The 21,823-nt window shown below is 50.6% G+C and overlaps 2 protein-coding genes and 1 long non-coding RNA gene across 5 annotated transcripts; 1 reads left to right on the top strand and 2 right to left on the bottom strand.

The window, feature by feature from the left end:
- LOC121102013 lies at positions 1-895 on the top strand. The gene is made up of 2 exons (XR_005834003.1): positions 1-84; positions 298-895. It is a non-coding gene; the product is annotated as an uncharacterized LOC121102013 (long non-coding RNA).
- A 366-nt stretch (positions 896-1,261) lies between these two features.
- On the bottom strand, positions 1,262-6,845 carry ECM1 (extracellular matrix protein 1). The gene is given in 11 exon segments (XM_008695708.2): positions 1,262-1,557; positions 1,560-1,737; positions 2,168-2,255; positions 2,424-2,644; positions 3,146-3,520; positions 3,785-4,101; positions 4,772-4,852; positions 4,947-5,027; positions 5,180-5,281; positions 5,365-5,427; positions 6,648-6,845. Coding segments are annotated over 11 exon segments (1,626 nt in total). The 5' UTR covers positions 6,718-6,845; the 3' UTR covers positions 1,262-1,507.
- Positions 6,846-7,521: 676 nt separating this feature from the next.
- TARS2 (threonyl-tRNA synthetase 2, mitochondrial) lies at positions 7,522-21,436 on the bottom strand. Of its 3 annotated transcripts, XM_008695710.2 has the most exons (18): positions 21,286-21,436; positions 20,763-20,959; positions 20,330-20,453; positions 18,612-18,736; positions 17,531-17,648; positions 17,353-17,417; positions 17,011-17,089; positions 15,751-15,897; positions 15,497-15,595; positions 14,985-15,202; positions 14,589-14,751; positions 14,108-14,245; positions 13,858-13,935; positions 11,846-11,946; positions 11,533-11,634; positions 11,281-11,353; positions 10,559-10,673; positions 7,522-7,880 (listed from the first exon to the last, which is right to left on the bottom strand). In XM_008695710.2, the coding sequence occupies exons 1-18, from the start codon at positions 21,349-21,351 to the stop codon at positions 7,732-7,734; spliced, it is 2,157 nt and encodes a 718-aa protein (XP_008693932.1). In that variant the 5' UTR covers positions 21,352-21,436; the 3' UTR covers positions 7,522-7,731. The 3 variants fall into 3 exon arrangements, 2 of the variants coding, with proteins under 2 accessions (XP_008693932.1, XP_008693933.1); XR_005834002.1 differs by lacking the exon at positions 7,522-7,880 and having other exon boundaries at positions 10,604-10,673; positions 11,533-11,630; XM_008695711.2 differs by lacking the exons at positions 20,763-20,959; positions 21,286-21,436 and having other exon boundaries at positions 17,531-17,643.
- Between the last annotated feature and the right edge of the window lie 387 nt (positions 21,437-21,823).

The following is a 21,823-nucleotide window of genomic DNA, read 5'->3' on the forward strand; positions in this document are numbered from 1 at the left end:
GCGCGTTGAGCCCCGTGCTGATGGACAGGCGAAGGAGCGGCTAAGACGCAGCGTGGTTAGAGGCAGCCCTCCGGCCAAGGATGAGTAAGTAGATAAATACTAAGCTCGGGAGAAGGGAGTGGGAGGTGTCTGGGGCTGCTAGGTTTCAGCTTGTCCCTCGATGGGCTGGGACGGCTGTCGTGCCCCACCCTCCGCCGCCGTAACTGGGGCCGGGGAGGTCCCGCTTTCTGGTGACTTGGCCTGGCGGCAGAATCACAGAGGACTTGGCCTTACGAGTCTTCATTTCGATTCTTCCAGCTCCGCGTTCTTGGGAGCAGCCTCCAAGGACCGAAGAGTCTTGCCGCCCCGTGGTCCAGCCCCCTCCCCTCAGGCATGGGCGAGATACTCCCGGAACTGGACTTCCAGGTTCCTGCTCGGCTGTCTACTAGAGGTTGGAAAAGGCAAACCTGAACACCACCTCTGCTTGAGGCCGCCCTTGCCTTCGTGAGCAGAGGCGCCAGGCTCCAGTTAAAACCCTTGCGGACCTCCTGCTTCACCACTGCAGCCACATCTCCAGAGGAGACCACCAAAGGCTCGGGCGCTCTCAGCCTCTGTGCTTCTCCTCCAGACCGTCCTTCTGCCTGGGCTGCCCCTGCCCGTTGCACCTTCTGCTTCTCCTAGAGCAGCTCTGACCTCAACCCCACAGAGGCTTTCCGTGTACTCATGTTGCCCTCAGCCCTGCTCCCCCTTCTCAGCGCCTTATCTGGTGCCCCGGGAATACTGGCAATCTGGCAGCCCCATGCAACACCCCTTATCACACCTGCTAGGCTGCTGGGATGTGAGCAACTTGACAGAAGGGGCTTATCCCCTGCTGTAGCATAGTGCACATTGAAGTGTTCAGTAAATGGATATTGAATGAATCAAGGTGTGGACTCCGGGGCTCAAAGTGAAAACTTAAAAATGTCAGGCTAGGGAGTGCCTGGGTGGCTCAGTCGGTTAAGCGTGGGACTCTTGATTTCAGCTAAGGTTATGATCTCAGGGTTGTGAGATGGAGCCCCGCATCAGGCTCTGCTCTCGGTGCAGTTCTGCTTACGAGTCTGTCTCTCCCTCTGGGCCCCCCTAAATGAAATTAAACTAAATTAAAATATTAGGGTGTGCTGTGGTACTTTTGGGGCTCACCAAAGACAAACAGTATTTTTTTTTTTGCCTTTAAATGATGCTAGCTAGCTAACAAGGTGACACTCCTTGTCAAATATGTGAATAAATTCAAGATGACAAATAGTGAAGTGAAGCCGTTTAGTTATGGTAGCATCACAGCCCGTGGAGTGGTTCTGCTCAGTCAGTAGGGATAGGGCAGTGGGCCTCAGAGGCCAGTCCCTGAAGAACATCCGGGCAGGCTCGGGAGGGTGTGTTTGTATGTGAGATGTTAAAGACAGTGAGGAAGCCAAATCCAAGAGGTGTTTACTGTAATGAGTGTTCAAGGAGGGTGGGGTTCCCCCAATCTGATCCTCCAAGGCTCTAGGATGACTCACTCTTCCTTGGGCTCAGGGGTGGGGCTGATATTTCTTCCCTGAGTTGGCCCTGCTCTCCCTGGCTCTTGTCATCCCCATTGTCTCCAGCCACCAGAGCCACATTCCTCAGATAGTAAGTGTTGAAGCAGTTGGTCTGTTCATCTCCAGGATTCAGGTTACAGCAGAGGGCAGAGTCTCGCCAGAAGTTATGTCGGGGACCACACAGGTCCTCAATGAAGGCCGATTTCTGAAGGAGAAAAGTAAAGCAGAGATGATGGGGAGGGGGCTACCCGAGGTCAAGCATCAATACTGGGGTGTTCAAAGTCCCCCTTCCCGCAGCTTCTAGTGCTATCTCCCTGGATCCTTTCCTGGGGTCCAGAGAGAGTTCAAGGCGGCCTTGCACAGCTAGATTCCTTGTGACAGATGTAAGTGCACATCTGGAAATGCCTGAAGCTTGAGGCCCAGAAAAGGCATAATAAGAACTTAGAGGTGGGGAGCAGATCAGGTCAGGAATGAAGACTTTGGAAATCAAGAAAAAAGATCTTCTCCACTAGTCCTCTTTATTTCTGTGAGCAAGTCTGAGGTACTGAAGAGAAGGGGTAGCTGGAGTTGTAGCCCTCTCTCCTCCCTCCCCTGCCTTTCTGTGGAGACTATGACCTCCTTCTGCCCCCACTCACCTTCTCCTCAGCACAGCAGGCCTGCTCTGGAAACGGCAGGTCACAGCAGTGGGTGGTCATGTTCCGGATCAGCCCAGGAATCTGTTTACTATGTTGGTAGGAAAGGGGAAGGGGTCAGGGTCTTTCTGCATCCCTAGGCATCGAAGTGGTGCTTGGAGACCATGGTGTTGCTCTTACCAAGAGTACCCCAGAGGGTGCACAGAAGGGAGGTTTTGGGGAAAGCAAGAGAGCTGGGGAAGAATTGGGCAAGACTCACTGCTTGCTAAGAACTCTTCCATTTCCACAGAGGTGGCCCATGAGGTCGGGGGTAACTCGGCTGAGGTCAAGGGTCAAGATGTCCCGGTCATAGTTGGGGTAGGGAGCCCGACGGGCAAAGCACTCATCGCGGGCAGGACTAGGAGGGTAGTGGCAACACGAGTGCTGGTGGGTCTTGACAGACTGTTCCCGATCACAATATCCATCAAGGGCATCCTCCCACTGCGGGCCAGAGAGAGGGAAGTCAGAAGCCTGGAGACTTGGCCCTTTCTCTTCTGACCCTCTGCTTCCCTTACTGCCCTATGCTATGAGGTGAAGGGGCCAAAGGGGAAGGGCAAGGAACCAGAGGACTGGGATTGGCAGCCGTGGATGTATGGCGCTGGGAAGGTGGAAGGATGGAAGCACAAATGAGGCTTGGAGCTGGTCACAGGACATGAGCTGGAATGGTAGACGAGGGGGTCAGGTAAGGCCAGAGCTGCACGGGTGGATGGCACATGAGTGCATGTGTGGGATCAAGGGTGGATGAGGCCAGGAGTGCAGGATGAAGGCTCAAGATGAACAGAGTCAAATGACGAATACAATGGATGCACAGACACTTGCAAGCAGATGAACGGGCAGACGTGCTCACACTGGGGAGGTACGTGGACGAACGGATCAGCAGGATCAGAGGTCGGAGATGGGCGGGCAGGCAGACGGGCTCCTGGGACCGGGACGCCCACTTACGGCCTTCCATGTACAGGTGTGGTTGTTCCCCTGCCGGCAGCAGCGCTGGAACTCCCCCTCTAGCCGGGTCAATGCTTGCAGCTGTCTTTGGATGGGGTCAGTAGCTGGGAGGTTGCGTGGCACAGAACGGAAGCGTCTTAGGTGGCAGATGTTCTTGACATTGTCCAGTGTGGGTACCCCAGGGGGGAAAGGCAGCTCGGGGCCTGAGGAAGTACCAGGCTGGTGGCTGGGGCAGGCCCGGAGCTGGTAGTGTGGCTGGGGAGCTTCCTCCTGGAAGCAGGAGAATCGAGCCTCCCCCTGCTGTTTGCAGCACCGGTGGGGTCGGGTCTTGACCGAGAACTCGGCCTCACAGAATCGGGTCATTGCGTCCTCCCACTAGAGCAAGAGGGATGGATCAGCCCAGCAGCCCAGTGTCCACATTCCTGTCTTCCTCCCAGGCTCCAGAAAAGGACCCTGGGCAGGTAGATAAGAAAGAAGCAGAGGCTGTCCTCTGCCCTCCCAGCACACTGGGGAGGCTCAAGGTAGGGCCAAGAAAAGGGTCCTGAGTTTCCTACATACCCAGGCCTAGAAGTCCTTCCGACGTACACGTACTGTTTGGAAGTTAAAGGACACCCCTGGCTTCAAGAGCCCAACTCTTACCACGAGTTTTGTACAGTCCAAGCGGTTTGTGCGGCTGTGACAGCGGCAGCAGCGGGAATATCCAGTCTCCAGCAAATTGAGGGTCTCACCCTGGCGAGTAAGGTGGGAGAAGCCAGATTGTGGCAGGTTCCAAGGGCCATACACCACATGCTGACGATTAGGAAGGCAGATCTGGTCCAAATTGTCTGGAGAAGGCCGCCCAGGGGGGAAGCCATCCAGCCGGTGGCCCCAGCCACCTCGGGATCGGCCCTGTTGGCAGTGCAGGGCTGGATTCCAAGACTCAGGCTCAGGGGGGCTACGGTCCATAGCTGGCTTTTCTAGCATGGAGAAAACAGAGTGGGAAGGGGAATGAGTAGAGGGACAGAGACAGTCTGAATGAGCTGGGAGGACTGAGAACTTGGGGTTGAGGAGAAAGGGCTGGGAGGACATGGGATAGAAATGAACTTGTGGTTTTACCTTCAGAATGACCGATGGAAAGGAAAGAGAACTGGGGCATGAAAGATGTCCCTTTTATAGCCCCCACAAATCAGACCTGCTCCCTGTGCTGCTTCCCAAGGCTCAGGCTCCCTGCCTCCCTCCCCAGGGTCCTGAGCACAAAAAGCAGAGGGATGGACAGACCAGAGCTGTCACTCACCCTCTCTCTGCTTAGATGGGAAGGTCATTTCCTCCTGATGTAGGGAAGGTGGGTCTACTGGGATAGAAGGAGATGTTTAAGCAGAAGCCATATTGGGATGGGCTAGAACAGGGGGACCTGGCCAGCTGCCACTCATAAAGAGGAAGTCAGTACAGAAGCAAGTGAATATAAATGCTTTTATGCCATTTAATCTCATAACTTTATAAAATAAGTCTTATTTCCCCATTTTTACATATGAGGAAACTAAGGCTTGGAGAGACAACTTACCCAAAGTCACACAGCTAGCAAGTGGCACAGCCCCCAAAGCCCATGCTCCTTAGGCAGGAGGGTAATGAGGAGAGGGAGTCACTTACTTTCCTTCTGTTCAACAGGGACCTGGGGAGGGGGCAGCTCTTCTTGGAGGGGGATGGCTTCCTGAGGGAGAGGGGGATCCGCTACAAGACAGGAGTGAGGGCACAAAGAAGCAAGGATCAGACTGGTGTCAGCAAGACTAGCAGGTTGGGGGTGAGGAAATGGGCAAGCACTCACCTTGCTTTTCCACAGGGAGTTGGGGAGGGGGCAACTTCTCCTCTTGGGCAGGGATGGCATCCCGAGAGGGAGGAGGCTGCACTATAGAAGGGGGGTATGTGAGTAGACCACCCTTTCTTCCAGCCGGGGCAAGGAATGGGCAGGGCCTTCTCACCTCTCCCCATCTGAAGAAGGGGAAGTAAGCCAGACTAGAAACCTGGAGGGGCAATGAGAGGGGTGCACGGTGGACTTACCTTCACTCTGTCCCTCAAAATAGGAGCCATGCTGAGGGGTGTCAGGGTGATCCATGGGGAGGGCTCGGGACCGGGGTGGGGAGGGGGGTGCTGCATATCCAACTAGAGGTTAAGAGGGGAGATGGTCAGAGCTGACAGTTTCTCCTAGCCACCCCCCATCCCATGCTGCTCCCCCAAACTCTTACCTTCTTGAATGTGGTAGGTGAGGGGCTCTGGCCCCAGCTCCCTCTGCCCTGGAGCCTCGGAGCCTGGAAGATGAAAGGTGAGTCGGGTGGTTTTGAGGAGCCCTTTCTTTGTCCCAAGCACAGGATGTGGGGGCAGTAGATGTCAAGGGTGTAGGCAAGATGACCAGGACACCAGCCAGTCCTTCTGTATTGCTCCTGTCCCATGTGCCCTAATGAATCCACCCACCCCCGCCCAAACCCACCTAGGTGTGACCAGTTGGGTTCTGAGAAAACCGTGATGTTCTGACAGCCTCACCTCTACCAGGCTCAAAGCCTTGGGTCTCGCGAGTCCAGGCCTGAAGGGAATGTGACATATGGGGCTAGGAGTAGGGGTAGTGAGATGGTGGAGGCCCTGATCTCCTGTCAGTGTCTCTCCATGAGGGCTTCCAGGCTCTCCGCCTCTCAGCCTCTCAAGTTTTCCAGAGGAGCAAGTCTGGACTTTGGACTGGTTGGGGCTTCATCTGCTCACCTCCTCTAGGCTGTTTAAACATATGTGGACCTTCTGTTAAGGAGCCCACCTCAGACTCTGAGTGCCTCCCCTTCAGCTGATGCCAGACCCTCCTTAGCTTAGGCCTCGATTTAGGACCTGGGGACTGAGATGATTCAGGACTCCTGAGGCAAATCGCCCCACAGCCACAGGGGAAAGAATCGCCTGTAGCTGATCTGCAATCACAGAAGACTAGCACCTAGGAAGGACAACGAGACACGCCTGACAGAGACTCGGACCAGATCTCAACAGTCTCCCTTGGTAGCATTTCGTCCAGCATGCAGCAGACGTGTGTGTGCTAGTAGAGGGACTGTGTCTGGTCCCCTGTGGATGGACACCCTCTCAACTCTTCTAACCGGGCAAGGAGTCAGTCAAGGCCCTCTGGGTCAGCAAACCAGTTTCGAGCAGCCTGGGGGCCCCATTCTTTCTCTCTCCCCTGCTTGATTGGCCCCATATATACATCTTCCTGAGGCAGGAACCCCTCACCCTGGGAATCCACCCACCCGTTGTTGTCCATTTGACTCCCAATTTTATGTCTCCTGGCAGCAATCTCTAGGAACCCCTCTTTAGTGCACCTGCTCCCCTCCCTGTTTAAAGGCCCCAGTGCCCAGGCCCACCCTGGGTCTGCTCAGAGATGCAAGGCCAGGTATAGAATCACCCTGCTGGTGAAGAGCCATTTAGAGGATGGCTGGACCCCGGCCCCAGGCCCACGCTGGTCGAGGCCTCTTCCCAAGCGCTGGCTCCAACCCCAACTCACCTCCCTCCGAAGTTACAGAAGTAACAGCTAGACAGGCCAAGACGAAGGCTGCTCTGGACATGGTCCCCATCCTGGGGCAAGGACTGGTCAGTGGCACCCAGGAGGTGGCTCGTCTCAGGCAGATCTGGAGGGCTGGGCTGCCGGGAGCCTGCTTCTCCGGTTGGTGTGACTGCTGTTGTGAACCTCAGGGCTGGTTCCTTCTCCTTTTATACGGCTATCTGGGGATAACTCCCTCCCTCCTATTTCCTGCCATGACTCAGTCCCAGCTGCACCTCCTCTGGCGGCCACTCCTCCCAAATTCACCCTGAAGTCTCCTAAGAGAACTGAGGAAACAGGGCTGAAGGGAGGAGAGTGTTCTTATGATCCCCAGAGAAATGGATTCTGAGACTCATGGAGGAAGAGATGTTGAGACCTGGGGGCGCCTGGGTGGCTCAGTTGGTGAAGCCTCGGCCTTTGGCTCACGTCATGACCCCAGGGTCCTGGGATCGAGCCCCGCACTGGGCTCCCTGGGCTCCCTGCTCCGCGGGGAGTCTGCTTCTCCCTCTGTCCCCCTCCCCCCACCACTCGTGCTCTAATAAAGAAACAGAATCTTAAAGAAAGAGCGAGTGAGACCTTGTTTTATGCCTCAGCTCCTGTCTTCGTGCTGCCTACTGTGCAGCAGGACAGCCTGCTGAATTGGGGGTGGGGGGGAGCAGGGCACTAAAGAGTTCAGGGCGGGGGACAGGACAGCTGCCCCAGGAGATCCCCTACCAGTGAGAGGCCAGGGCTGCCCCCTTTCTGTTTCCCCAGTGCCCCAGGACAGAAGAGGTGGAGACCGAGTCAAACTCCCTTTTATCTCCTGCTCAGGAGTCAGAGATGAAGATGAAGACACATACCCGAGAGCTTCAAGTTTATTCTTTATACTTTCATTCTCCTCACGTCCAAACAGATACAGCTTCCCCCAGATCAAATGTCTTTCCAGGAGAGCAATGTCATGCCTCACCATGAATTGATGGGTCTGGGGGCCTTCAGACTCTGGCAGTTAGGTCGAGGTCTCCCACGCGAAGGGCGGCTGGCGGCTCCTGCCACATCTGTATACAAAAGCTCAGAACACTTCCTCAGCATCTGGGACCCTGGTGTTCTGGAGTTCCAGCAGCCGTTGCACAGCCTCAGTCAAGTCCCGCTCCCCAAGTCGGCGGTTATCTCGAGTCCGAATGTTCACTGTTCTCTTACTCTGCTCTTTCTGGCCAACCACTGCAGGAAGAGGGGAGGCTTGGGACTGTCAGGGCACATTCATCCACAGGGGATATGCAAAAATTCGAGAGAGCTAAATCTTTAGGAAGGGTGAGAGCACAGCCCAGATAATAGTTCAGGAAAACAGTATATTTAGCTGCCTCTTGCTCTCCAGTTCCCCGATCATCCTGACAAGATAAGGAAATGTTCCAGACATGCTCTCCATGCCTTATCACTTCCAGTCAGGAGCCTAGAGGTCAGAGATAGTAGGGTCAGCCAGAGAGAGACAAACAGACCAAGAAGCAGACCCAGAGAGAAACTGTGTGTGTGTGGACATTAGAGGGAGGGGAGGGTGGCAGGAGTACAAGACTCACAGGCAAGCCCTGGGGGTCATGGGGCAACTTGCTCTAAGTGCCATTGGGTGAGTGGGTGTGTAAAATGAGAGAACTGAGTAATCTGACAAGAGGAGTTTCTGCTCCTTGTCTTCAAGACAGAACTCTGAATGGAGAAATGAAAAAAGGAACAAGGTGGCCTGACTCTTCTCCTTAAGGTCTTTCTCATCATCCCTTAGGGCTGACTCCATCTGGGTCTAGAACAAACAAAGCTAACTAATTAACACCTCATTAATCCTTCCTGTCCCTTTCTCTCTAATGCTCCTTTGGTTAATTAATCTAACAGACACCAAGAGCTTGGAAGAGGGTCAGAAGAAAACTGTTTTCCTGAAACCATAAAACTCCTACAAGAAAACATAGGTGGGAATATCTTGGACATTGGCTTTAGCAACTTTATTCTGGATACATCTCCTCAGGCAAGGGAAACAAAAGCAAAAATAAATTACTGGGACCACATCAAACTAAAAAGCTTTTTGCAAAAAAAAAAAAAAAGCTTTTTGCACAGCAAAGGAAACTATCAACACAATGAAAAGGCAACCTACTGAATGGAAGAAGATATTCACGAACGATATATCTGACAAGGGATTAATATCCAAAACATATAAAGAACTCATACAACTCAATACCAAAAACAAAAAAACAAAAAGTCTATTTGAAACTTGGCAAAGGGCCTAAACAGACATTTTTCCAAAGATGACATACAGATGGCCACCAGGCACATAAAAATATGCTTAACAACACTAATCGTCAGGGAAATGCAAATCAAAACAACAATGAGATATCATCTCACACTAGTCAGAATGGCTAGTATCAAGAAGACAAGAAATAACAAGTGTTGGCAAGAAAAGGGACTCTTGTTCACTGTTGGTGGGAATGCAAGCTGGTGCAGCCATTGTAGAAACAGTATGGAGGTTCCTCAAAAAATTAAAAATAGAAATACCATATGATCTAGTAATTCCACTGCATGGTATTTACCCCCCACCCCGCCAAAAGAAAACACTAATTCAAAAAAATATATGCACCCCTATGTTTACTGTAGCATTATTAACAATAGCCAACATACGGAAGCAACACAAGAGTCCATCAACAGATACAGAGATAAAGATGTGCAGTCAGAGAAAGCCAAATACCATATGATTTCACTTTTTTTTTAAGTAAGCTTTACACCTAATATGGGGTTTGAACTCACAACCCTGAGATCAAGAGTCCACATGTTCTACTAAATGAGCCAGCCAGACTCCCTATATGATTTCACTTATATGTGTAATCTAAAAAACAATCTCATAAACCCAACAGAAACAATCTCATAAACACAGAGAACAAAAAAATGGTGGTTGCCAAAGGGAGCAGGGTGGGGGCATGGGCAGAACAGGTGAAGGGGATCAGAGGTACAAACTTCCAATTATAAAATAAGTAAGTCACAGGGATGAAAAATACACCATAGAGAATACAATCAATAATATTGTAATAACTTTGTATGGTGACAGATGGCAGCTACATTTACTGTGATGAGCACCGAGTAATACACAGAAGTGTCAAGTCACTATGCTGTACACCTGAAGTTAATGTAACATTGCGTGTCAACTACACGTCAATTAAACTTTTTTAAAATTTAATTTAAAAAAGAAATTAATGTTAAAGTTACTATGTTTATAATTAGGAATAAATGGCAGAACATACAAAAATTATAAGGATAAAACATGAGTCTAAAAAGAAACGCTATGTTTGCATCAAAATACTGTGAGCCTTGGGCAATATCCCCAGAGCCAATGTGGTTCACAGTCTCCCAGCTCAGTCTGAAGGGGCACTTTCGTGGAGACGTCTGAAAATATGGGCCCAGCAAGTAGAATTCAAACACTGGCTGGTTACACACAAACCCCAGCCTTCGTCTTGAAGGTGCTCACTTTCTATCATTTGTTGTAATAACCTAAATCTCCTCAAATGTTTTCTCAAGTGTCTGTGATTTTGTACTTTTTTTGTTCTGCTGAGAATATTATTTTGTACTAGGCGTTGGTAAAAAAGTGCTTTTCATGCCTGTGACGTAATTCTCTATGACTCAGCACAAACTCAAAGAATAAAGTAGTAGTAGAAAAAAAGAAGAAAAAGGAAATTCTTCTGAGGGTGAGAACCGGTTGTCAGGGGGTGAAGGAACCTAGGGCCCAAATGGCTCAGGTGTCCTGAATCCGGCTCAGGTAACGACCCCCAATTAACCCAAATATGCAAATAAGCAAATCTAATAGGAAAGAACAGCAGAGGAGGCCGGTGGAGAGTGCAGGACTCTGAGGGCCTGTGCTGCTGGTCACTCACCGAACTGAAAATTGTAGTGGGCGAGCTGAGCCCGGTGGACTCTCCGGCTGAGTGTCAGTCCTAAGTCGGCATCCAGGTCACAGACCAGTCCTGCAGCCTGTAGTCTCTGCTGTACCTGGGGCAGAAGGGCAGAGGTTAGATGCCAGGAGCTACGGGGCTGGGAAGTTAGAACAATCTGATACCAATCTTCCCCATGCCCCGGATCTGTTCCTCCATCCACTGCCTCAAGGTTCTGTTTGTCGTGGACAACCCCTCCTTGTTCATCTGCACTGAGGTCCCTTCCCACTGGAAACCAAGTTTCTGTCTGCTTCCTACTGGAGCCCAGCCTGCCGCCAACTCCCCGACTCCGCCTGCTCTAGCCACAGCGCTACCCAACCAGCTACTTGACTCTGGTACCATCCATATCCCTACTTCTCTCTAGAAAGGAAACACGAAACCAACATTTATCCAGGCCCCTTTTGTGCCAAGTGCTCTGTTGTCAGCGTTGAACATTTGTTAATTTGTTTAATTTTCATGCATCTACACAGGCAAAGAATTAAGTCTCACTTCTCATCTGTGGAATTTCCAGCATAAAGGCTGGCAGCCATTCGAGGCCAGTCTTGTGGCTCCAAGTGCTATTTCCCTTGCACTATGCCGTGTGACCCCTTCCTACCCACTGCTTAGCCCTGGACTCCAGGTACTCCTGCTTCATCCCCTGGGCACACTGCCCAGCTTCTCCTCACCTCCCTGGCATATTCCTCTTGCTCAGTTCCCACTGGGATGACAACCACCTGGAACGGGGACAGCCACAACGGCCTGGTGGAGAGGGGGGAGGAAGGCAAACTAAGTTACTCTGGCTCTGACCACAAGTGTGGCTGCAGAGAGTCGAGCTGAGAGGAAAACAGAAGAGGGAATCTGAGGAGACCAGGATCTGGAGCATGCACTCACTATCTGGTCTGAGGACCAGAACAGAAATCTGGGGCCAGAGGTCTCACCATTTTCCTCCACAGCTTTCCGCCAGCACTCCCAACATCCTTTCCACAGAACCTAGCACGGCTCGGTGAATGAGGACTGGACGCTCCGGGACTCCCGCCTGCCTTGGAGGGAAAGACAGGGGTGGATGGAATAGAGGAAGTGTCACAAAATGTGCACCCAAGGTCACCTTCTGGTTTTCAAGAAATATTTAGCTCCAGCAAAGGTGTAGAGGATTCGGGTTTCATTTTTAGGGACAAAGACAGAAGGGGAAGTTGCTCTCCACCTATTCTGGTGGCAGCTAAGGGAAAAGGGGATGGGGGCAAGGTTCTGTACCCCTTGTACTGGAGGCCAAATCTCAGGGGCAGCTGGAAGTCAAGCTGGATTGTCCCGCACTGATGGGGCCTACCCAGGGCATCACGGAGGTGCACATCAATCTGGAGGAGACAGATGGGAGGGCATAAGAGCAACCAGAAGCAGCAGCCTCTACGGAATGTGCCACCCACCTTCTACCCACGCACAGCCCAGGCTGTCTTGAGAAACGTGCCATGGCTGTAACATACTCTGCTTCGCTCACTGGGCACTCCAGCAGTGGCTCTTTCTACTCAGGAACGGTGCAACTTTAAGGGACACCACACTGACATGAATGACCCCCCCCATACCCTGGCCTCTGAATTCCGTGAGCTCGTCATCTCCGAGACCCTCACGTGCACTCACGCATGGAGACAGCCCTCATTTTGGCATCGCCAGAATGGCTGCACGTCCCGCCACTGCATCACACACCCTGCCTGGTTACGGGCCCTCGGTCTTCTGGCTCGGACAACTATTCCTACGAATGGCTTTTCAGTTCTTAGGTTCCCTCCCATTCACAGCCTCTACCCGCCTTTTCTTCTTTCCCCATGCAACTGGAACCACTCTCCCTGGTTCCCTTCCACCGTTGTTCTCTTGCCACATGCCCATGGCAAAACCCCAACCTGGTGGCACTCTGGTCTCTCACTTCCTTGGCCTTGCAATAGGACCACTCAGGGCTGCCCAGCATGTCCCATACCACACAGATGCATCAATGGGGATTGATGCCACCATGCTAGGCTCTGTTTTGAACTTTAATGGGGCCCTTGCTACTGTCAAGAATCCTCTGCTGCCCTAGTCAGTTTTGTGTCTTGTTCTCAAGCATTTTCAAGCTTTCTCCTCTTCCTACCTTCACTGCCCTCACTGACAACTTTCCTATGCCCTACTCCCATCTCAGCAAATGATCCTGTCTCAGATCTCACGGGGAAATTAGATAATGATATCACGAGACAGAAAAATGTCTCAACTTCCTGTCACCACATCTACAGACTTCCTTGCATGTACCCCCAACCTTTCTTCCTGCCTCCAGAATGATGGCAAAGGTGGTCTCTTGTGGGTTCCCAATCCTGCCCCCTCAAACCTCCCCAAGAAATTCCCTCTACTGAAACCCTTCTACAACTTCAACTTCTCCCTGACCCAAACAGGCTCTCCCTCATCAGAGCGTTTAAACATTCTCAAATTTCTTCCTTCAATCAAAATCTCTTTTGACTACCCAGGCCCCTTTGGCTACTCTCCTTTACTTTTTTAAGAGCCAAAACTCTCAAAAGGGTTATGTTCATTCATTCACCTCTGACTCCAACCCCAGCCTCCACTTTACCAAAAATCGTCCTTCAATATCTTTTTTTAAAGATTTTATTTATTTATCTGACAGAGACAGCGAGAGAGCACAGGCAGGGGGAGCCGGAGAGGCAGGGGGAGCGGGAGAGGCAGAGGGAGAAGCAGGCTCCCTCCAAGCAGGGAGCCAGACTCAGGGCTCAATCCCAGGACCTTGGAGTCATGACCTGAGCCGAAGGCTAACGCTTAACAGACTGAGCCACCCAGGCGCCCTGGTCCTTCAATATCTAACAGTCTTTTCACTGAACCCAGCAGAAACTTTCCAGTCCTTTCATCCCCCCTACCTCCTTCCACTTCTTCTAACTTGCCCTGCAAGCTTTTACCCTGCCCTCAGCCTCTGCCTGCACTGTTCCTGCGTAGAACTCCTCTGTACTTGGCCCACAATGACCTTTCAGGTTAGAAAGAGAATCCTGCAAGAAGCCTTTCCTGACCCTCCTGAGTGACATGCTCCCTTGGTATCTACACAGTGCGGATTCAGTGGCCCCAAAATGCCTATTTATCTCCCATACCCTTCACAAGACCACAAGCTTCATGGGGGCAGGAAATGTACTGCTCTTCTTTATATCCTACACAAGTTTAAAAATATTCCTTTGTGTCTTTTAAATATCTAATAAAACAAAACAAAAAATGAATAAATGAAACTCTTAGCATGGTCCCCAACTTACCTTAGGCCCATAGAACGCACCGTCTCCAGGGTTGAGGTCCCAGGGCTCTCCAAATTCTTCCAGGGCCCGCTGAAGGACCTTTCAGAAGGAATGAGACAAGAGAGGAATATGTCATCTTAGACTTTATGAGCAACAGATCCCTCCAGTCCCCAACACATGACTTGCTTAGCATATGTCTCCAAGGAGGGCACACATTCCCATCTCCCCTCCCCCATCACAGAATGCTTTATCTGCCTCTTCACCTACTTACCTGCTCAGCCTGGTCCCAAAGGCAAGGCTCTCCCAGGAAGCCAGATGGCCGGGTGGATAGCGCCAGGCGGAATGAGAAGCCAAGGACAGCATAGACAGAACGGAGGAAATCAAGACAGCTTCGGATCTCTGCTTCAAGCTGGGGGCAGAAAATAAGAGTGGGTGAGTTGTGTGCTAGAGTTCTGGAGTGATGGGAGTCTGGGGGAAACACAAGCAGAAACAAAGAGGACACTTAGGGCTATCATATAACTGAGTTGTAGTATAAGAAGAGGGAGACTGGCAGTGGGGAACGTTCGTGGCTCATTACGAGAATGGAACGTGGTTTAGAAATGCTTTGGCGGGGCAACCCTGTCAGGATCCCTCTCACTCCTGAGAGCTTTTTCTGTATCTTCACTTAATAAACTTCTATCGCTCTACTCACAAAAAAAAAAAAAAGAAAGAAAAAAAACCCAAATGCTTAGGTGGTGCTGGTGAAGGGCCACCTGATCCGGTGCACAGAAGATGTGAGCGTCATCCTGTTGGAAGCACCGCAGCCGGGTCAGTCCCCCGAGACTGCCAGAGGCCTCGGCCCGGTGCAGGGCCCCGAAGTCTGCCAGTCGCAGCGGCAGCTCTCGCCAGGATCTGGGCCGGTGAGCGAACATCAGGCTGAGGATGGGGTGCGGAAGGGTCAGGGCCATAGGGAAAGTAGCCCGAGACTGCTCCTCTCCCAATGTGCTTGCTTAGATCTCTGGATCATCAGCTAGCGCCCTCTTCAGCCTTAGCATGCCCTCCCACTGAGTCCTGTCCACCCCACCTGGCACAACTTGAGCCCCGCCTGGCCGAAAGTACATTTCTTAGCAACAGCAGGGAGGACCCAGGCCTCCTGGCTCCTAGCTCACCAGTGTGCAGGGCAGTTCATGGGCTTGAGGGCAAGTGTGTCTGTGGGATGGCTGGTAGGGTGGTCACTCGGGGAGCTGGCAGGCCTGTCAGAGCCTGGGGGCTGCAGGGTAAACATGTCTTCCTGATAATGTTCCCAGTGTCCTGACAGCTCCCAGAGTTTCGTAGAAAACAGCGTGGGGGTTTTCACTTCTGAGAAACCACGGCGGGCGTACTCGGCCTGGAGAGGAGAGTGTAGACATGGAAGGGCAGAGTGATTGGGGGAGAGGAGGCAGGGCGGCAGGTGTGTGATTCTCCGGAGATCTCAGGTCATGCTGATCTCAGCCACAATCTGTTAAGTACCATGCTCTCTCTCTACACTCCCACCCCGTGGACCACACTTTCCTAGGACCTTGTTAAAGGTCACCAGCACTTTACAATGTTTAAGTTTAATCCCCCTCTTTTAACACTTGGCATCTTCTGGGCCCTGATTTCCTCCCTGGTCTTCCTTCCTCTCGATTTGGGTTCCCCTTACCCTGATAAAAGCCACCAGGGTGTTATACACCCTTGTCCCTCGAGGCAGGAAGAAGCAGCTCCCGGGGCTCAGTTCATGGAAGAAGAAGAGCTCCTGTGCCTGTAGGAATGGCAGTGTCACTCAAGGGAGAAAGGGGACTCTGGAACCCAGAAGAAACGACTGATGGAGCTGCTCAATCTCTTAGATTCGTCATCTGCTCCCAACTTCACCATCAGGTTCCTTCACACCCGCTTCCCTTCTCCCAATCTCTGTACCTTCCCAATGCGCCGGTGGTCCCGTAACTCCGCTTCCTCCTTCCATTCCTCCCAGGCCCTCAGCTCCTTTGCTGTGGGGAAGGAGATGCCTGACACTCGCTGCAGTGTCTCTGAGGCACCCGAGGACCTCCACACGGATGACGAGTTCTATGGGAGGACACAGGGAGTCAGAGAGAAGATGGGGGGACTGCAGGTACCTAAGCTCTCCTCTGATGGTGCTTATCTGATACTGAGCTTAAGCTCCACAAACATCCGGTCTCAGCGCTGTTTCCCACTGCCTCCACCAGCACGATACCACTATCCCCCGCTTAGAGATGCCTGGACTCCTAATCCCCACTTGGGTCCTCCTCAAGCCCAACTTTATCCTGCTACCTCTTTTTCTTCCCATTCTCCCACGGGCACCCTTGTACTGAGGACCCCCCCTCGTCCCCCGCCGCACTTCTAATCAAGGACTGCTCAGCAGAGTAACCTTAAGCTCTGGTCAAATGTCAGTCTATCCATCTACTTATCAATCTACCACACTATGTCCTCCTCCTGGTCACATGAAATTCAAATGCCTCTGCCTGCTCTTTTCTTGAACAATTTAACAAGAAAGAGCCTATGTTTTATAGCACTTTCAACTTTTCCTCAAACGCTTTCTCCTGTGTTAGCTTTGTCTCTGTGACGTGGATTTATTGGCAGGACAGGAATTAACGGCAACCTTATTTTACAGGTAGGGAAAATGCGTAAGGAGATCTACCCAAGGCCATATACTTCACTGGTCGCAGAGCTAGGACTAAGCACAAATGGCTAGGGTTTCAGTCCAGCGCTTTTGGCTGTATATACCTGCCTCTCCCCTTGGTCCCTGCTTCGTTCCACCTAATAAATAACTCACCTGGCCCAAGAACAGTATTTTCATAAAAGGCATGCCTTTGACTTATAGTATTCTCCCTGTACCTGTCAAATGGTGTTCTATACACCCTCTCTCCACAGAAACCTCCCCCATGTGACCCTGTTCAACCTGTTCACACGCTCCCTCTCCATCTCCCTACCACTGAAGTTCAACTACAGAATGTGACTTGGCTTCTGGGCCCTGGCAGGGTATCCAGCAACTGCCATCAGACTGGGAGTTTGCAGAAGGCAGGAACTAAAAATCATGCTTTCTGGAGTCCCCACTCAGCTATCAGAGGAGAGAAGGGGCTAAGGGAGATCATCTTCCCATTCCCCTGTTCATCCCAGTGAACACAGGAGTCTCAACCTAACCTTGCCCTCCCAACTGACCGTCAGCAGCTTCAGTCCTCCAATCTGTCCAGTATGCCGAAGGTGGGGGCCCCGGCAAAGATCAACCAGCATGCCACACCTGGGAGAAAGAACAGGCCACTTAGTGGTTTCCAAATTCTTGAGCTTCTAGTGTTCTCCGTCTCATGGTCTTCAGCAGATAGAAAAAAAGTGAAGAACTGTTCTACAGAGAAAGCAAGAGCAATGGGAGATAAAACTATTTCCCGTTCCTCTTCCTTTTCTGGAGCAACAGATTACCTTCTACCTTCTTCCCCTCATCCCATTTCTGGCCTTCTTTGGTGCGCCCCACCCTTCCCTGTTTCCCTCCATTTTGACAACTCTCACCCATATACTGTTGCTGTTGGACCTGTCACTTTCTCCTCAATCAGGCGAAGCTTAAAGGGGTTATCCTGGAAGGAGAGTGAGGATAAGTCTTTCTTCCTATATAGATGTCCTGGGAGAGAGCTACCTCTTCCCTCATGCTTCTAGGTCTTCCTCCTAAACGTGTGCACCTCCACCCCACCTTGAAGAGCTGGCGAAGCTGATCCTGAGACACCTCTAACCTCCGGAAGGGCTGAGCAGCAGCTGCAAGTTCCTGGCAAATCCGCTCCAAAGCAGGCAGCTCTGAGCCCCGAACTGTTCTGGAAAGAGGAGAGTTGGTTGGCTTGCATCTGCTGAGAAGCATCACCTGGGTGCCAAACCTATTGGCTAGGGGCTGAAATCCTGCTCTCCAGAGACATCTAGAATTATTGGCAAAGACAGACAAACTGAGAGAAAACTAAATTAGGAAATCAGGTATAAATTTTCCAGCAGGACCAATAGCTCAAGGTATGAAATTAAAAGCTGGATGCAGGCAACGTGGATGGACAAAATTAAAGCAATAGTAATGAAGGATGAAGTAAAAGTTTAGACTAGAGAAGTTTCAAGCAGAATTAAACAGAAAAGGAAAGGCATAGACTAGTGGAGAAAATGGCACCAATGTCACAGTTGAGGCCTGGAGAGGCCCTTCCCCAAACTTTCACCTCCAAATTGAACGTGCCTGATGCCCCAGAAAAAGGGGGCAGAAACCACCCCAGTGAAAGAGTACACAGTCAGTTATTAACTGAATTAGGTTTGAGGAGCTAATGAAGAGCATGGGGACTACAGTTGATAATTCCATATTGTATATACACATATTGAAATCTGTAAGAGCAAACCTTAAGCGTTCTCACACACACACAAAGACAAAGCAAGGAAGTAAGATGATGAATGCGCTAATGAACTCAACTGTGGGAACCCTTTCACAATGTGTACAAACATCAAGTTACTAGGTTGTACATTTTTTTATTTTTAAAAGTTTATTTCTTTATGTCGTTTCTACACCCAAAATGGGGCTTGAATTCACAGCCCTGAGATGAAGAGTCCCATGCTCTTCTGACTGTGCCAGCCAGGACCCCTTACGTTGTACGCTTTGGTACACGTGCTGCCGAAGCGAGCACTGTACACTTTAAATATGTTACTTTGTCAATGCACTCCAAAAGTTGAAAAATGAAATAAAATACGGTGAAATATCTAAAAAAGAAAGAAACCACCCCAGAATCATTCTCTTCCCTTACACTACTCACCGCTCCTTTCCCAGGAAGAAATCATGGTAGAAGCCACATTCTGTACTTGGACCTCGGCAGAGGACAGCACCAAGGAGTTGTTCAGCTGCTGCCCCCAGGACATGGGTGCTGGAGTGCCAGAATACCTGGGTTCACAAGAAAGGAGTTCATAACCTTTTCCTTTACCTGCTCACTCTCTGATCTTCTCCTCAGAGAAGCTGCTGTGAAACCGGTATGGCTCTTCTACAAATAACTACCACAAAATGGGGAACCTGACCTTGGGCGTGAACACTAAATAGTAAAAGAAAAAAAAAAAAACCAAAACAGAATAGAAAAGAAAACAAAAGGCTAGTACAAGCAATGCACGGATGACAGCAGCCCCCAGCCTCCCTCCTTGGTGCTTCCCAGTCCTACAGCATAGACGTAGGAGCCCAGTCTTCTTTTGTTACTCTTACAACATCCCTTTTTAGGGCTTCAGAGTGAACTACCTACTTAAGATGGTAGTTCCTAAAGGCTCTGTATGGTCTTTTAGTTCTATTTTTCTTCTATCCCAGGAATCTAGTGTGATGCAACCCCTCCTCTAGGATTTGGTCACATCTATACGTAAGTGACAAAATTCCATTTTTCTGCATCCTAACAGATAAGCTCCGTATTACCTAAGCTGACGTGGAGAAGATAAAGTGGGAAAGAGGCCAGTTGTGTGCTCAGTTGTGGTAATCAAGTTAGAATTAAAAAATATAGGGGCGCCTGGGTGGCTCAGCCGGATAAGCATATGTCTTCGGCTCAGGTCACGATCCCGGGGTCCTGGGATCGAGCCCCATGTCTGGTTCCCAGCTCGGCAGGGAGCCTGCTTCTCTCTCTCTCTCCGCTGCTCGTGCTCTCGCTCACTCACTGTCTCTCTCTCAAATAAATAATTTTAAAAAAAAAGAATTAAAAAATACACGCTACAGATGACTTATAATGTATGTCTGTAGAGTTGAGGGGACTGAACTGGCATATTATCTTTCTATTTTCAGCTTATGATCTCTCCTTTTGGCTAGCACAAATGATGTCTACTTGATAGATCTAGGCTGAAAACTTCCATCCTAAATTTCTAGCTTAGCCAGGGCTAGTCAAGACAAGCAATCTGTGGTATCTCTCTCTCCCAACTGCAAATGGAGAAACTGAGGCAAAAGAAACTAAACTAAAAATATGCCCACTTAAATATCCCATAGTTTAGGGGGGCCTGGGTGATGCAGTTGGTTAAGCGTCCGATTCTTTTTGCTCAGGTTGTGATCTCAAGGTCCTGAGATGGAGCCCTGTGTTGGGCTCTGCGCGCTGCACAAGACACTGTTGGGTTTCTCTCTCTCTCCCACTCTGGCCCTCCACACACCCCACCCCTGCACTCTTTCTCTCTCTAAAATAAATACATAAATCTTAAAAAAAAAAAAAAAAGTATATATATATATATATATATATATACACACACACACACACACATAAATAAATAAAAGGGCGCCTGGGTGGCTCAGTCAGTTAAGCACCTGCCTTCGGCTCAGGTCATGATCCCAGGGTGCTGGGATCGAGCTGGCACAGGGCTCCCTGCTCAGCGGGGAGGCTGCTTCTCCTTCTGCCCCTCCCCCTGCTCCTTTTCTCTCTCTCTCACTGTCTCTCAAATAAATAAAAATCTTAAAAATTAAAAAAATATATATATCCCTTAGTTTAGTTGCCACAGTATTCCCCAAAAGGAAGAAACTTACTGCTTTGCCCTCTGCAGAACTGAATGTCAGAAACCTGAGGTCAGAATCTGTCTCCAAGGGCCGCTCCAGATCATAAAGTTCTCCATTCACTTGTGCAGCCACTGCCGTATCTGCCAGTGTTGAACTTGGCGAGGCGAGGCGAGGGGTGAGGATAAAGAAAAAGACATGGTTACAACCCACAGGGGAAGAAACAACTCCAAACTTGAGAATGGGGAAAGGTGTCATCAGAGCAATAAAACCTATCATTTCTTTCCCAGTGGATAATAAGTGAAGGATAGACACTTTGAAACTAATGCAGATAAAAATGAATCCCCAGGAAAAGGCAATCTTGATAGGGATGGAAGAGAAGCAAGCAGAATTTTCATTCCCTGCTCAAGTCCTGCGAAGTACAGAGGAAGAAGGATAATCCTGGCAGGTAAAACGGGTCTGGTACCTGATGCGCTGGGCTAGTTGGTAAGGGGTTGTGTTCCACGCCACAGCATCCACTTTCTGGCCTCCAGGGAGTGATATCTTAATAGTCCGGTGTTCCTCCTGTGCCATACTTGCTAACCTCTTTACTTGAGCAGTCCATAGCTCCTCAAAAAGGCCAAGCCGCTCTGCCAACCAGTGTGGAGGGGTCGGCACAGCTGCCTGGAGGGAGAGAAAGAGGTTAGAAGGTAACAGGGGTCTCATCATTCCTTTCTGGGATTGGGGCTAGTGGGAGGTGAGAATATTGAAGTGATCTTGGTCGTAATCTCTAGTCTGTAAGAGGACGGGGTGGTAACAGGGCTGGAAATCCTATGCTCCCCAGTCTGTGGACCCTAGGGAAAAAATGGCTGCAACGAAGGGCTTACGGTAGCCGGGGCCAGGGACTCACGGCAGGGGTAGGGGGTGTCAGGCTGGGTTGAGAGCCTACATCTTGGACCTCAGCTGGGCTGGGTCCAACGCGGTTCATAACTTTTGGGTACCTCACGCACCGTGTGTAGCCCGCAGGTTTGCAAGCCTGGGAGCAGGAGCCGCAGGCACCTCCGATAAAACCCCATGTTCCTTCAGACCCGTGCCTACATCCTTAAACAAATTACGGTCTTTTCTCCTTCACCGAATTCCTCATTGGCTTCCGCCCCAACAACACCCATGCTTATTGGTTCCTATAGCTGCCACTCTAGTCTGAGACCACCTCCAGGAACTCCGAAGAGGTACGCCCCACACAGCACCAGCAGCGGTGTAGGTGGTTCCGGATGAGCGGAAGACCTAAACTGTTACACACACCCGCAATCCCGAAACCTGAAGTTTCAGCCCGAAGTAGCAATAACATATCCTGAACTGTGAGGACTGGGGCAGGAAAACTCTTGAGTAACGAAAGTGGGAGAAAAACAGACGGGAAGAGTAGCTAGTCGTTTCCTTTTAAACATAGGTTTTCTCTTACATAGTCTTTACTGGCAGGTAGAAAACAGGTATGAACCACGTCTTTGGAACCAGATAGCGTAAATCCTGGATTTCTCTCTCATTCACTCT

This window comes from Ursus maritimus, unplaced genomic scaffold (assembly GCF_017311325.1).
Source record: "Ursus maritimus isolate PB19 unplaced genomic scaffold, ASM1731132v1 scaffold_12, whole genome shotgun sequence".
Lineage (NCBI taxonomy): Eukaryota > Metazoa > Chordata > Mammalia > Carnivora > Ursidae > Ursus > Ursus maritimus.

Coding starts and splice junctions, on each gene's coding strand:
- TARS2 (XM_008695710.2), bottom strand. CDS start 21,351: ATGGGGTTTTATCGGAGGTGCCTGCGGCTCCTGCTCCCAGGCTTGCAA. Junction 20,454..20,762: donor CAACTAGCCCAGCGCATCAG/GTACCAGACCCG, acceptor CGCCTCGCCAAG/TTCAACACTGGCAGATACGG. Junction 17,649..18,611: donor TTCTTCCTGGGAAAGGAGCG/GTGAGTAGTGTA, acceptor TCCTCTTTCCAG/AACAGTTCGGGGCTCAGAGC.